At 37.8% G+C, this 13,055-nt stretch overlaps 1 protein-coding gene across 2 annotated transcripts; it reads left to right on the top strand.

Annotated features, from left to right (window-relative positions):
- The first annotated feature begins 816 nt into the window (after nt 1–816).
- rhoaa (ras homolog gene family, member Aa) lies at nt 817–13,046 on the top strand. Of its 2 annotated transcripts, none has more exons than XM_030138612.1 (5): nt 817–903; nt 4,785–4,940; nt 5,610–5,730; nt 5,815–5,945; nt 11,416–13,046. In XM_030138612.1, the coding sequence occupies exons 2-5, from the start codon at nt 4,785–4,787 to the stop codon at nt 11,587–11,589; spliced, it is 582 nt and encodes a 193-aa protein (XP_029994472.1). In that variant the 5' UTR covers nt 817–903; the 3' UTR covers nt 11,590–13,046. The 2 variants fall into 2 exon arrangements, with proteins under 2 accessions (XP_029994472.1, XP_029994473.1); XM_030138613.1 differs by having other exon boundaries at nt 865–901; nt 4,782–4,940.
- Nucleotides 13,047–13,055: the final 9 nt, after the last annotated feature.

Here is a 13,055-nt window from a genome sequence, read left to right as displayed (position 1 = left end):
ATTTGGACGTTCAGAGGCTCGGTAGTGAACATGGAAACACTGTCATCTTCTACAACATTGATTCACCAGTAAAACCCATGGAGTTTGATAAATGTCAGTGGATGGAGACACTTGGATTATATTCAGTTAATGACAGATTTTGCTGAAAAAGTCACTTTTTCCTTCAACTTTGCCTGTTATTGATATAATAATCCTCAACTTTACTCTGAGCTTTTATGAATATCTACATGATTAGTAAATTAAATGTTGAAAAATACCTGATTTTCACTGAAAACCCCCCACAAAATACAGAAGATAATATTACAATAAATGGTGATAAATGGATGGATAAGTGGATGGTTTCTCTACTTATGTGGCATCTTCTTTGCCTGACAGACCTGTGTCCTGCTTTTACGCATAGCATGGCGAAATGTGCTCACAAACAAGGAAGCATTCTTGAACAAAAAATTTAAAATGCAGAAAATGGAAATAATAATTACTCGTATAAAGAAAAATTATATATGCAACAAAATTGACAAAAATAAATAAAATAACCTCCTGAACTGAATCTTGTGGTAAACCACTGTCTCTCGTTGTAGGTGACATAGTTTAACAAGGCAGCAGAATTCTGTTTGGAGACACAGATTGTTGTGGTCGTGCTTAATGTAATTTGGAGAACGTTATAAGTAACAACCTTGAATCGAGCGTTCCTGTGAGACATAACCCAGGGCAGTAGTCTTCCAACGTCTAGGTTAGGGTAAAGCTAAACCAAGCGATTGTTATATTTTTTGTTTGGCTCCTGAATTTGTCAGTCATTGTATTGGAGGGTTTCATTGGTCAAAAGTAAGTTCAATGGGCGGGCAGAATCTTCGTGGCACTATTGGGGGCGGAACTATTTGATTCGACAGGAAAACTTCAGGAAAGGCGAGTATCTACACTCAAACGATAGAATTGTTTTTAATCTTCTTTTACTCGGAACCTGTCTTTGCTTTGTAATGTCGTATATTAAAATAGCTGCTGATACAAAGCAAAAAAGTATAAGTGGTCTAGAAATTTGGTGTTTCTGGCCCGTCGAGTCTGAACAACTAAGCAAAGGCAGCAAGCTAACAGTTAGCCACCTAGATGGAAGTGTTAGGAGCTGGTAGCCGACTTGTTGAGTCACAAACCTTCCGTTACAAACCATAAATCAATACAGCTGACAATATATTATATGTTACCTTAAGTTTGTAAATTAGGTTGGGAGATACGATAAGAAGTACACAACGTTATTTAGTAGGGAAGTGGAGATGGATGCAACGCAACCTAAACTTACCAAATCTACGAGCTACGTCAATGTTGCTCGTCGATATATATGTTTCAGAACGAGTAGTGAGTACTTGCATATGATTACACAGGCCCGTGCGTTACTTTTAGGGTATGATTTCAACTTAAAATACTCACATTTGGCTGGAATATATTTTCAGATAATAGGGAATACTTGCGTCAAATGAGTCGACCTTGTTATCTCATAGCTTTATTTTATGTAGACAGGTCTTCATTAATTAAAATAAATTATAGACATTTAACATAGCATCAGCATTTTTCACAGCTTTTTGTCGTTTGTGTATGTTCAGTGTTATGTCCTCAGAACTATAAGCCGTTATATGAACAAAACCTCTTAATATACTTATTCTCTCCCTTTTAATCTGTTCTTTCTCACATTCCAAAATACTACAACGTCATTAAATCATTTTCAGAAAATTATGTTTCTTTTCTACAACTGTACTTTTAGTAGTCACTCTGACTTGTATTTTTTTTTTAGGTTTTTCTTTTTTTTCCTTTTCTTTTTTTTTTAACATTATCATTTAGAGTTGTTGTCCATTAACACATACCTGACAAAGTTGTAAAGATTCACTCACTAGTCTATAGCTACAGGGTGAAAATGTGAATGTATGTTTATTTTGTCAGATGCTGTAGAATTCTTAATTATGACAGTTATGACAGTAACATTGTCATTTTCAGTGTTACTGTACAAACCAGAAATGTTACAATTACATTCAACAGAAATGATCAAATAGTTGAAGTGGCATGGTGGTGTATAACATGACAGTATTAGTGTGGTTAGTGTTTTCAGTAAATTATCTTGGTGAGTATTCCAGTGTGAATTTGATCAAACTGATCTGCGGAAAACAGAATAGGCCAGCAATGCCTTTCAAAAACAAAGCAAACACGGAGCATAACCCATGCTCTTTTTTTGTGATTCTATATTTCCTAGTAGCACAACCAAACCATTGATTGATTCGGGTTCTGCTTTGAGATGCTTTTAAGGAACATTGTTATACTTTTAGTAGGGTTCCTTTTAAAATAATGGTGATGTTTTACTTTGTTCTTATCTAATGTTTTATGTATGGTTTTAGTACTGACTTTTATTGTGTTTTATGTATACTTTTTATGTATATTTTTTGTGTGGATGTATGGCTTTGATTTCTACTTTGTGTAACTTCTGCTGTTGCTGTCTTGGCCAGGGTGCTCTTGAAAAAGACATTTTTAATCTCAGTGGGCTTTTTTCCTGGTTAAATAAAGGTTATAATAATAAAAGCAAATGTGCTTCCTAGTTGGGCAAGGAGACTGCCAATATAATCAGTCTGTTAGTAAATATTAAATCATTATTATGTTATTGTTATAATCACACATTTCACACACTACTTTTTCTGCTGCTGTCTCTTCTCAATCCAAATGAAATGCATAAACATAAAAGAAGAGCCTGATTTACTTTCATGATGTTACAGAAATGTATCAGATTGAATCTGATCAGTGGTCAGTAATTAGGCTACACCTGTCCGTTATATGTGTAACCTCCTACCTACCTGTGATTAGTCAAAATCTGTCACAGTGTAGATCTTCTGCAGCCTGAAAACACTAACAAGCAGTAGATGCAGAAGTCTTGTGTCCTCTCAGACCATTTGAAGGGCAATATACTAAAAGGTTAGGGGTGCACGATTAATCGATTTTGAAGCAAAATTGGATTTTATAATTAGGACGGTTTTTAAAAAAGGGAAATTGTAAAATCGATTTAATCTCTCTCGTGCCTCCGGGCCGCGCGCTTGCGGGCTACTGTAGGCTCTTCCTCCTATCAGTGACAGCGGTCTATCACATTAGTCCGTGTAATGACCGGACTTTAAATGTGTTAATGAGCCCGCAGTACTTATAGCAATGTAAGCTGTGGCTTCACTCACGGATCCCACAACTGAAATAGAACTGCATGCGGATCACTCATCTTACGTTGTCCCGGATCCGTACCGTACTGTCTTCTTCCGAACCGGGTCCAGGTCGTGGGGGTCATCAGCCTCAGCAGAGGAGCCCAGACAGCTCTCTGCCCACACACATCCACCAGCTCCAAAGATAGAATCCCTCCAGCGTGTCCTGGTCGGTCTGTTCCACGCACGGATCCTCCAGTTTAAATAGAACCGCATGGGGATCACTCATATTCCGTGGTCCACGAACACACGATTGATACCTGTCACTGACTTACACTGGTATCACTTCTGTGGGCCCAGAGACCCCAAAAAGGAAAAAAAAAAAAAATTAATTTAGTTCTCTTACTTGCTAAATTTTTCATTCACGAAGGTAAGTTCTGTAACACAAAACCAAATATTTGTTTATTTTTTGAAAGATGTTGAACTTTATTTAAAGCTGTTCGATAAATCTGGAAACAAAAAGGCTGTAAAAAACCTAAGTATTTGCTCTGATTTGGACATTGTATTATAGTGTCTTCCCCCTGGCAAACTTATGTTATTTTCTTGTTGTAGACATTGTTTGTATCCTCTACTTCATTCAATAAAGATTTAATTAAGAAAAAATAAACTTCTGTGGGTTCATCACGTGATACCAACACAGATTTAAGGGCAGAGCAGTGCCTTGCATTGTGAGCTGCTCACGAAAACGACATGCTGACTTCTGTTGTCTTTTGTAGTTTTACCCAAAAATCGAAATCGAAAATCGAGTTTTTAGAGGAAAAAAATCGGGATTTTTTTTTTTTTTTTGCCAAAATCGTGCAGCCCTATTAAAGGTAATGGAATTTTTGCCCTGTGGCATTAAAAACTATCAAACACTTGCAGCTTTAAATGCAGATTTTTGGTCCTGAGCAAAAAAATAGAAGAAACCAGATTATTTGTTGTTTTGAACTTTTCCATGTAGTCACAACATGGGAAATACTTACCAAACAATAGAACATTTCACGTAGAGGTCGAACGTTCAGAACTAGTAGAACGATAAAATGATGTCCAACATCAAATTAAATAAACAACAAAACTTTGGCTGTGAATGAAAAAAACCCAACAAAACCCGGAAGTCAAAGGAAATATGCATGTTAAGCATAATGTATTTTGTGTATCTTATGTGTATTGCGGTACATTCTATGATTAAAAATTATAGTAATGATATAATTAGCCCTAGCATTTTTATCACTCATCCTTACTTCATGGTGTGTTTTTGCGCATACCCATTTAGACGTTGCAGACTTCATTTGCACCACATCTACTGTGACTGTAAGGCAACACGTCACATCAAATACAGTACAGTATACATGTCTTAGTTAATTATGTAAGCATTTCTACATTTTCTTATGCATCTCCTGACAAAGTCGTTCATATCAGTGTTGGTGTGAGGTTGTACATCTGATCCCCTCAGATAGATAACACACTGCTTAAATGGAATTCTTCACTGTGCAATTGAAATTATCTATCTCGAATCAGCTTCCTTGAAAGTCTAGTGATATGTGACCCTGTTGTGGATTTAAAGAGTATCTTTTGCTGTCCTTCTTTAAGATGGCTGCAATCAGAAAGAAACTAGTGATAGTTGGTGATGGAGCCTGTGGTAAGACCTGTTTGCTCATCGTATTCAGCAAGGACCAGTTCCCTGAGGTCTACGTTCCCACAGTTTTTGAAAACTATGTGGCAGATATTGAAGTGGATGGCAAACAGGTAATGTCTTCATATTTACATCACAACACATTCAACACATCGACACATTCGACACTCATTCCAAAATTATACAAAATTACACAATATTAAAATCATACAATCCATTCACTACGTATTGGAAACCATATTCCAATTGATGAGCACGTTAACAAGTTAAAGAATAAAAATTATACATTGCAAATAGGATACATTGAGCAAATTTGTATATTGATCCTCTTTATGATGTAAGAATGTAAGAGGAGTTACGACTTGACTGTTCCTCTGACTGAAGTGATGAATGAGTTATTCAATAAAACAAACATGATGCAAAATAAAGGAAGATGAATTATACACCTGATAACATGCTTCCTCAGTTTAATATGAAGGTAGAATTATTTAATAGTATTATATTAGTAATTGTGTTAATATGGCATGAGGTTCACTTCAGTTCAAAACAGCTGCTTAAAATGTCTTTCAAAGGCTGACTTTGGACTTTTACATTTTGAGGACATTTCAGTACTGTCATACTTTTATGTTACTTATTGTGCAGTAGCTAAATAATTGGAATTTGTACTGCTACTGTTTTTTTTTTTAAATCACAGTCTGGTTTTCCATAGGCAGCTGTGCTTTTGCTGGAGGAAACTCTGGGCTGAGCTGTTGGACCTGTAATGAGCTTGTTTTTTATCATAGGTTGAGCTGGCTCTTTGGGACACAGCAGGTCAGGAGGACTATGATCGGCTGCGTCCTCTGTCTTATCCAGACACAGACGTCATCCTGATGTGTTTCTCTATTGACAGCCCTGACAGTTTAGGTGAGATGCTATTTGTGTCATTTTTGATAGCACTCTGCTTTTATGTGGACTTTGTGATAACATGAAATCCTATGTCTGATTCAGAGAATATTCCAGAGAAGTGGACTCCTGAGGTCAAACACTTCTGTCCCAATGTGCCCATTATTCTTGTGGGAAATAAGAAAGACCTGCGAAATGATGACCACACCCGTCGAGAGTTGGCAAAAATGAAACAGGTCAGTGAAGCTTGGGTATGGGATTTATTATGGAATATGCAATATTTTACTTAAAAAGGCTCTATGTAGATTCATGGAAAAATTATCCTGTCAGTCATACCTGGAGGACAGAAAAATGTAGAAATTACTTAATCACTTTACTCTTTGTGGAAAAAAGCATCATGAGAAGTGTCTTGAGTGATCACTTTTGATCTGAAATTCCTACTTGATGCAAATAAAAAAGCACTTCTATAGCCTAACACATGACACACACAAGCATTTCAAGTTCAACAGGCTGGATTTGTAATGTCTCTTTGCATATTTCACTGTGCTCCTCAAAGGTGACTTTTTAGCAGCTTTTAAGATGGAGTGTTTTTGGCCTATTACTGCATGAGGTGACTCTGAATCAATCAATACAACTTATATATCAATGTGACAACTTGGACAATTCTATCTGTTCTTTTCACTCTGTTGCATGGAGATCAAATTCATCCTGTAATGGTGTTGTTTGTTGAGATCTTACATGAGAAATGGAACACATGGTCAGATTGACCACTACAGATGTTAATGCAAAGTCTGGACACATCAGCCAGTCAACATAACACAGACCTATTGGTGACACAATAGAGGAGGAAGAGGCATGTGGTTTTAGTTGTATTCTGTCTAAAACAACCCTACAGGATTTTGTGATATTGTTGTGACAGTGTGGAGGAGTTAATTGTGTCTTAGAACATAACAACTTGACCACTGTTTTCTTTTGTCATTGAGCAGAGAGGAGGGGCCTAGGTTAAAACAGGTCTTTTTAAAAGCCCAGGTGGGAAATGTCACATGCTTTGCCTTAAAGGTCCTGTACAGAGAATGCATATAAAGTGGATTGTAGCGACACCTTTGGCCGGAATCGGTGGTGTTTTTAAGGGACAAAGACTCTGTTTCTCATGAGCACTAGCACATACGGTCATAAGGGCATAACTGGCCAAGGAATGCATCTGTTTTGAAGCTAATGACTGAAGAGCAGATCCTCTTTACAACTCTGCATTTCTTTTTTAGCTTACCAGCCGACAGGCCGTAAGCTATTGTCATCATGCGGCGTCTGTCGGCGTCGTCTGTCGTCCGTTACAAAAATTTCAATTGTCTTCTTCTCCGAAACTACAATTCCGATTGACTTCAAACTTGGTATACAGCTTCTTTATGATCATGTCAACAAAAGTTAGTGAAATTATTTGGACCCGGATCTGATTCTGGATTTGGTGCGACTTTGACAAATTTCCCCATTATAAGAGATAGGAAGTGGATCGATGCAATAAAGCAGTAAATATAAATGATATCAAGTTGAAATTTCTACAATACAGCCCTGAAGGGGAGATGACCAAAACATAATGGTCACATGCTGATCAGGATCTTCTTCTGGATCCGGGAACTTAAATTTAACATGGGCTCTTATGGGGAAAACATTTCAATCGTCTTCTTCTCCAAAACTCCAGTTCTGATGGACTTCAAACTTGGTATACAGCTTTTTTATAAAGATGTCAACACAAGGTATTGAAATTATTTCGATCCGTATCTGATTCTGGATGTGGTGCGACTTTGAAAAATTTTCCCATTGTAAGAGATAGGAAGTGGATTGATCCAGTAAATCAGTAAGTATCAGTGATATCAAGCTGGAATTTGAATTTTTTACAGATCTGATTGGAATATGACCAAAACATGGGCTATTTCTGTAATGTAATAAATACACATAACTGGGTGATAATAAATGGCATCTGGATACATTTCCCAAAGCTTTTAATTTGGCCGGTAAGCTACAGGGCCATTGGTCCTATTTTTTAAGACAGTAACTTGCAGTGTGCAAAGTAACATTTGAAACGAGACAACAAGCAAACTTCATAAAGTCCACTTGTAGTGTAGTTTAGTAACTGGCGTGAAAATGAAAATGAAACCTAACTTTGGATGTCCAACTCGTGCTTCTATGTCTCTTTTACTCCGAAGCTCCAGAGTGTTACTCACAGAACGGTGGTCTAAGACATGTCTCCTTAATATATGTCAGGGTAGAGACTGCGATCTGGTAGGATCGGCGATTCTACCAGTAGAGACTCCGATCGTAGTCTCTACCAGTAGAAACTCCGATCAGAGTCTCTACTGGTAGAAACTCCGATCCTAACCCTAACCCTAACCCCTAACCCTAACCCTTCTACTGGCAGGATCGGAGTTTCTACCAGTAGAGACTCTGATCGGAGTTTCTACTGGTAGAGACAACGATCGGAGTCTCTACTGGTAGAATCGCCGATCCTACCAGATCGCAGTCTCTACCCTTACATATACATTTGCACTAGCTTTTCCACAAAATATTCAAGCATTTTCAGAAATGACTTCAGTCATGCAACATCTTCATCATTCTGCATTTGCAGTTCAGCGCTAGCTGCTTCAGCCTTCTGCATTCACAGTATTCTACTTTTAGAATTGTCTTGTTCCTGAAGGGCAGTTTAGTATCCAGGCCCCGGCTTGAACATTAAACTCCATACAGAACCATTTCAGTCTCACCTTACAAAGCCCATAGTTTGGGACTGAAACAGTGCTCCAAATAAAACATATTACCAACGCCAAAGAGCTAGCAGTGCGGCTAACACACAAGTGTTTACTAAATGTTTGACTGATTTACCAACAGCCACTTTAGTAAAATACAATGTTCCAATGCATATGTATAAAGAAAAGAAGTATTCTATACCTGTGTAGAAGGAACAGAGCCTACTCTGGATCTGTTTTCATTCCTTTTAATTCCCTTAGTTCTCTCCATCGGTTCAATGCAGAAGTTTACCGGTGTTTTAACCCGTGCTCTATCACTCTCCCGTTTAGCTATCTTTTTCTTTCTGCCAGTCCAGCTGCAGTTCCAGTGTCCACCATTACAACATAATATATCTAAGAAATCCCTCTCTTTAAGAAAAAGGACAGATCTTACTCCTCACTCGTTCAGCTTACTTCTCACTGCTAAACTCTGTTGGTCGGTGTGATGTTGTCATAGTGATGACATAAGTCTGCTGTAAATCAGTCTGGTCTTGTCCGACCCAACCAGGGAAGCTGGAAATAGCACTTGGAAAAAAACTATTTTGGTGCCGATAATCTCATTTTAAATTGTAGACTACAATCAGGCATATATATAAAAATAGGATCAATGTCCCTGTAGCTGACCGGCCAAATTAAAAGCTTTGGGAAATATATCCAGATGCCATTTATTATCACCCACTTATGTGTATTTATATTACACAAATAGCCCATGTTTTGGTCAAATTCCAATCAGATCAATAAAAAAATTCAAATTCCAACTTGATATCATTTATATTTACTGAGTTATTGCATCGATCCACTTCCTATCTCTTATAATGGGGAAATTTTTCATAGTCGCACCAAATCCAGAATCGGATCCGGATCCAAATAATTTCACTAACTTTTGTTGACATGATCATACAGAAGCTGTATACCAAGTTTGAAGTCAATCAGAACTGTAGTTTCGGAGAAGAAGACGATTGAAATTTTTTCCCCATAAGAGCCCATGTTAAATTTTCTGTAAGTTCCCAGATCCAGAAGAAGATCCTGATCAGCATGTGGCCTTATGTTTTGGTCATCTCCCCATCAGGGCTGTACTGTAGAAATTTACTCTTGATATCATTTATATTTACTGAGTAATTGCATCGATCCACTTCCTATCTCTTATAATGGGGAAATTTTTCATAGTCGCACCAAATCCAGAATCAGATCCGGATCCAAATAATTTCACTAACTTTTGTTGACATTTTCATAAAAAAGCTGTATTACCAAGTTTGAAGTCAATCGGAATTGTAGTTTCGGAGAAGAAGACGATTGAAATTTTTGTAACGGACAACAGACGACGATAGATGCCGCTGCCGCCGCCGGATGCCGCATAACGACCATAGCTTACGGCCTGTCGGCCGGTAAGCTAAAAATAGGACCAATACCCCTGTAGCTTACCGGCCAAATTAAAAGTTTTGGGACATGTATCCAGATGCCATTTATTATCACCCAGTTATGTGCATTTATTATATTACAGAAATAGCCCATGATTTGGTCATATTCCAATCAGATCTGTAAAAAATTCAAATTCAAACTTTATATCATTGATACTTACTGAATTATTATATAAATCCACTTCCTATCTCTTATAATGGGAAAATTTTTCAAAGTCGCACCAAATCCAGAATCAGATCCGGATCAAAATAATTGCAATACCTTGTGTTGACATCATCATAAAGAAGCTGTGTACCAAATTTGAAGTCAATCAGAACTGTAGTTTCGAAGAAGAAGACGATTGAATTTTTTCCCCATAAGAGCCCATGTTAAATTTTCTGTAAGTTCCCGGATCCAGAAGATCCTGATCAGCATGTGGACAGTATGTTTTGGTCATCTCCCCATCAGGGTTGGACTGTAGAAATTTCAACTTGATATCATTTCTATTTACTGAGTTACTGCATTGAACCACTTCCTATCTCTTATAATGGGGACATTTTTCAAAGTTGCACCAAATCCAGAATCAGAGCCGGATCCAAATAATTTCACTAACTTTTGTTGACATCATCATAAAGAAGCTGTATACCAAGTTTGAAGTCAATTGGAATTGTAGTTTTGGAGAAGACGACGATTGAAAGTTTTGTAACTGACGACAGACGACGCTGCCGGAGGCCGCATGATGACAATAGCTTACAGCCTCTTGGCCGGTAAGCTAAAAATGAGACTTTTTCAAGATCACGCAGAAAGTCTGTACAGCACCTTTAAGTTACAATTGAAAATTTACTAAAGTTTGATTTGACATTTTTTGAAGTTGTTCCTCATTTGTCATATTTTAATTGTAGCATGCTCCATGGGTGCAAGTCCCACTTTCTGTAATTCAGAAGTAGTGCACTGATGTTGCTTGGAATCCGCAGTAGCATCCTGTCACTTTAACTTCATAGATTAAATCCTAGGATTGCCTTTCCTCAACTGACAGAAGATGGTTAACCAATCCTCCCAGGGCACTCAAAGTCCAGCCACTCTGATGGATTTTGTGCTTCTGGAATGGAGAACCATATCTGGCTACAGTGATGTTGTTACCAATTCTTCAGGGAAGATGTGTGTGTGCTCTAAGTCCACCAGAATGATTCCCAGAAAAAAATGACTTAATATTTTTAGAAATAAGTTCAATGGGATTTCAAAAGTCTGTGGTAGCCAGGGCTATTTAGACCAGCATCTAGTGGCTGTTGGCAGTATTAACTGCAGCAGTGGCTTCATGCGGAGCCTTGATCCTTTTCCTTTAGTTTAGGGCAGCCACTTTGCTTCAAGCTGTCAAGCATTACATACTGAGCCTTTTTATGGACCTAACCCTAGCCTGGGTGACAGGCCAGGGGTGGATTGATAAGGAATGCAATTTGAGTTGAGTGGATGACGTAGTCCATGTCCTGATGTTTGTTGTCCAAATGATTTTTCCTCTCTGATTTCATCCAATTAGGAACCAGTGAAGTCAGAGGAGGGCAGGGAGATGGCCAACCGGATCAATGCCTTTGGTTATCTTGAGTGCTCAGCTAAGACCAAGGATGGCGTCAGAGAAGTGTTTGAGATGGCTACCAGGGCGGCACTGCAGGCCAAAAAACGAGGCAAGAAAAGTGGCTGCCTTGTGCTATAGAGTGTCACATAACGTGGGGGAGGGAGAGGGTCGAGGACCAAGGCCAAGGAAATAGTGGAACTGGCATTACAGGAACAGGGAGTTTCAAGATCAATCAGGCCAAAGGGATAAAATACAAAATGTAAGGATCTAGGTTAAGGCCTTTAGGTTCCAAATAACAATATTGTCTCGTGGTGTTCAGGACTTATGGGGGAGTCACATCACAGAGAATAAAGTTGTAATATTTTGACTCTCAAAATACTACTTTACTCTCTAAACATTTTGACTTTTTTTTCTTGAAATATTTGACCATATTCTTGTTAATACCACAGTTTTATTCTCGAAGTGACAGTTTTCTCCTCTGGACAACAGACTAATATAAGAGTATTTTTCTCATGTATTTGGGTCTGCTGTTGGAGAATGTCATTGAGAATGATCAAACCTAGTAGTGGGAAAAAATGTAAGTTTGATGTGCAGCTGTGATTGGTTGAGAACAGCTCCAGAGGACATTCCTGCCTTAACTACCTGCTGCAGGACTTCATGGCTTCACATTCCATTCAGAAGCCCATACAGTAGGTGTATGTGGGTGAACTGTTCCCACACTATCATTGATTTAAACAGCAGAAAGTCTAAGCACATGCTGTGTAAAGAAACCAACTTATTTGATTGTTTTATGTAAGCTTTTCAGTGCATGCATTGATTTAGCTGGGCTTCCAAGTCAGAATACTGTACGACTGAGTAGATGTGGACTTACAGACCCACCATATGTAGCTGGTTATGAAAAGGTTGAGCAAAATGGCATATATTGTACATTCCATTTTAGTCATAAACGAGTATTCACTTTGGATTGACCCTGTTTGATCTCATATTTTAGTCAAAACCCTGACCGGCTCCCACTTCTATAAGCAGTTAATGGAAACTTGCCAGTATTATGTTGGATTCTTCATTCTATCAGTTGAACAGTCATGACTTAACTCCTGTTCTTACTTTGTGTCAAACAGGGTCATTGTGCAAACTCACTTAATTTTTCCAATCTTTAAGCTATGTACATTCACTTAAACTCAATACATACATACATAAAGTCTTTGTTATTGGTCTGTTTGTAATTTCAGACTGGGACATTTGTTTAAATTTAGCTTTTAGTTTCTGAATGAACAGTAAAGCTGTATGGCAGGGTGTTGGTAAAATATCTTGTCCACATCTATTCTTTATCTACTTTGTACTCTGTTATTTGAACTTTATGTGATATTCTACTGGCTTATGTTGTATTATTTGCACACATTTAGAAACTTCATCAAAGGCTCGGTGTGATGTACTCTTTGAAATACTGATGTCAAATTATAAAATACAAAATGCAAGCGACTCCTAAACAATTGTTTTTTTGTAAGAGGAATATCCTTTTGTATACAAACGTATCCTTACATGCTCTCCAGTTGTCTTTTGAAATGCATTCTAAGAGAAATAAATTGTAACAAAATCACTCCTGC

This window comes from Sphaeramia orbicularis, chromosome 7 (genome assembly GCF_902148855.1).
Source record: "Sphaeramia orbicularis chromosome 7, fSphaOr1.1, whole genome shotgun sequence".
NCBI classification, from domain to species: domain Eukaryota; kingdom Metazoa; phylum Chordata; class Actinopteri; order Kurtiformes; family Apogonidae; genus Sphaeramia; species Sphaeramia orbicularis.
This window is presented reverse-complemented; position numbering and strand designations above follow the sequence as displayed.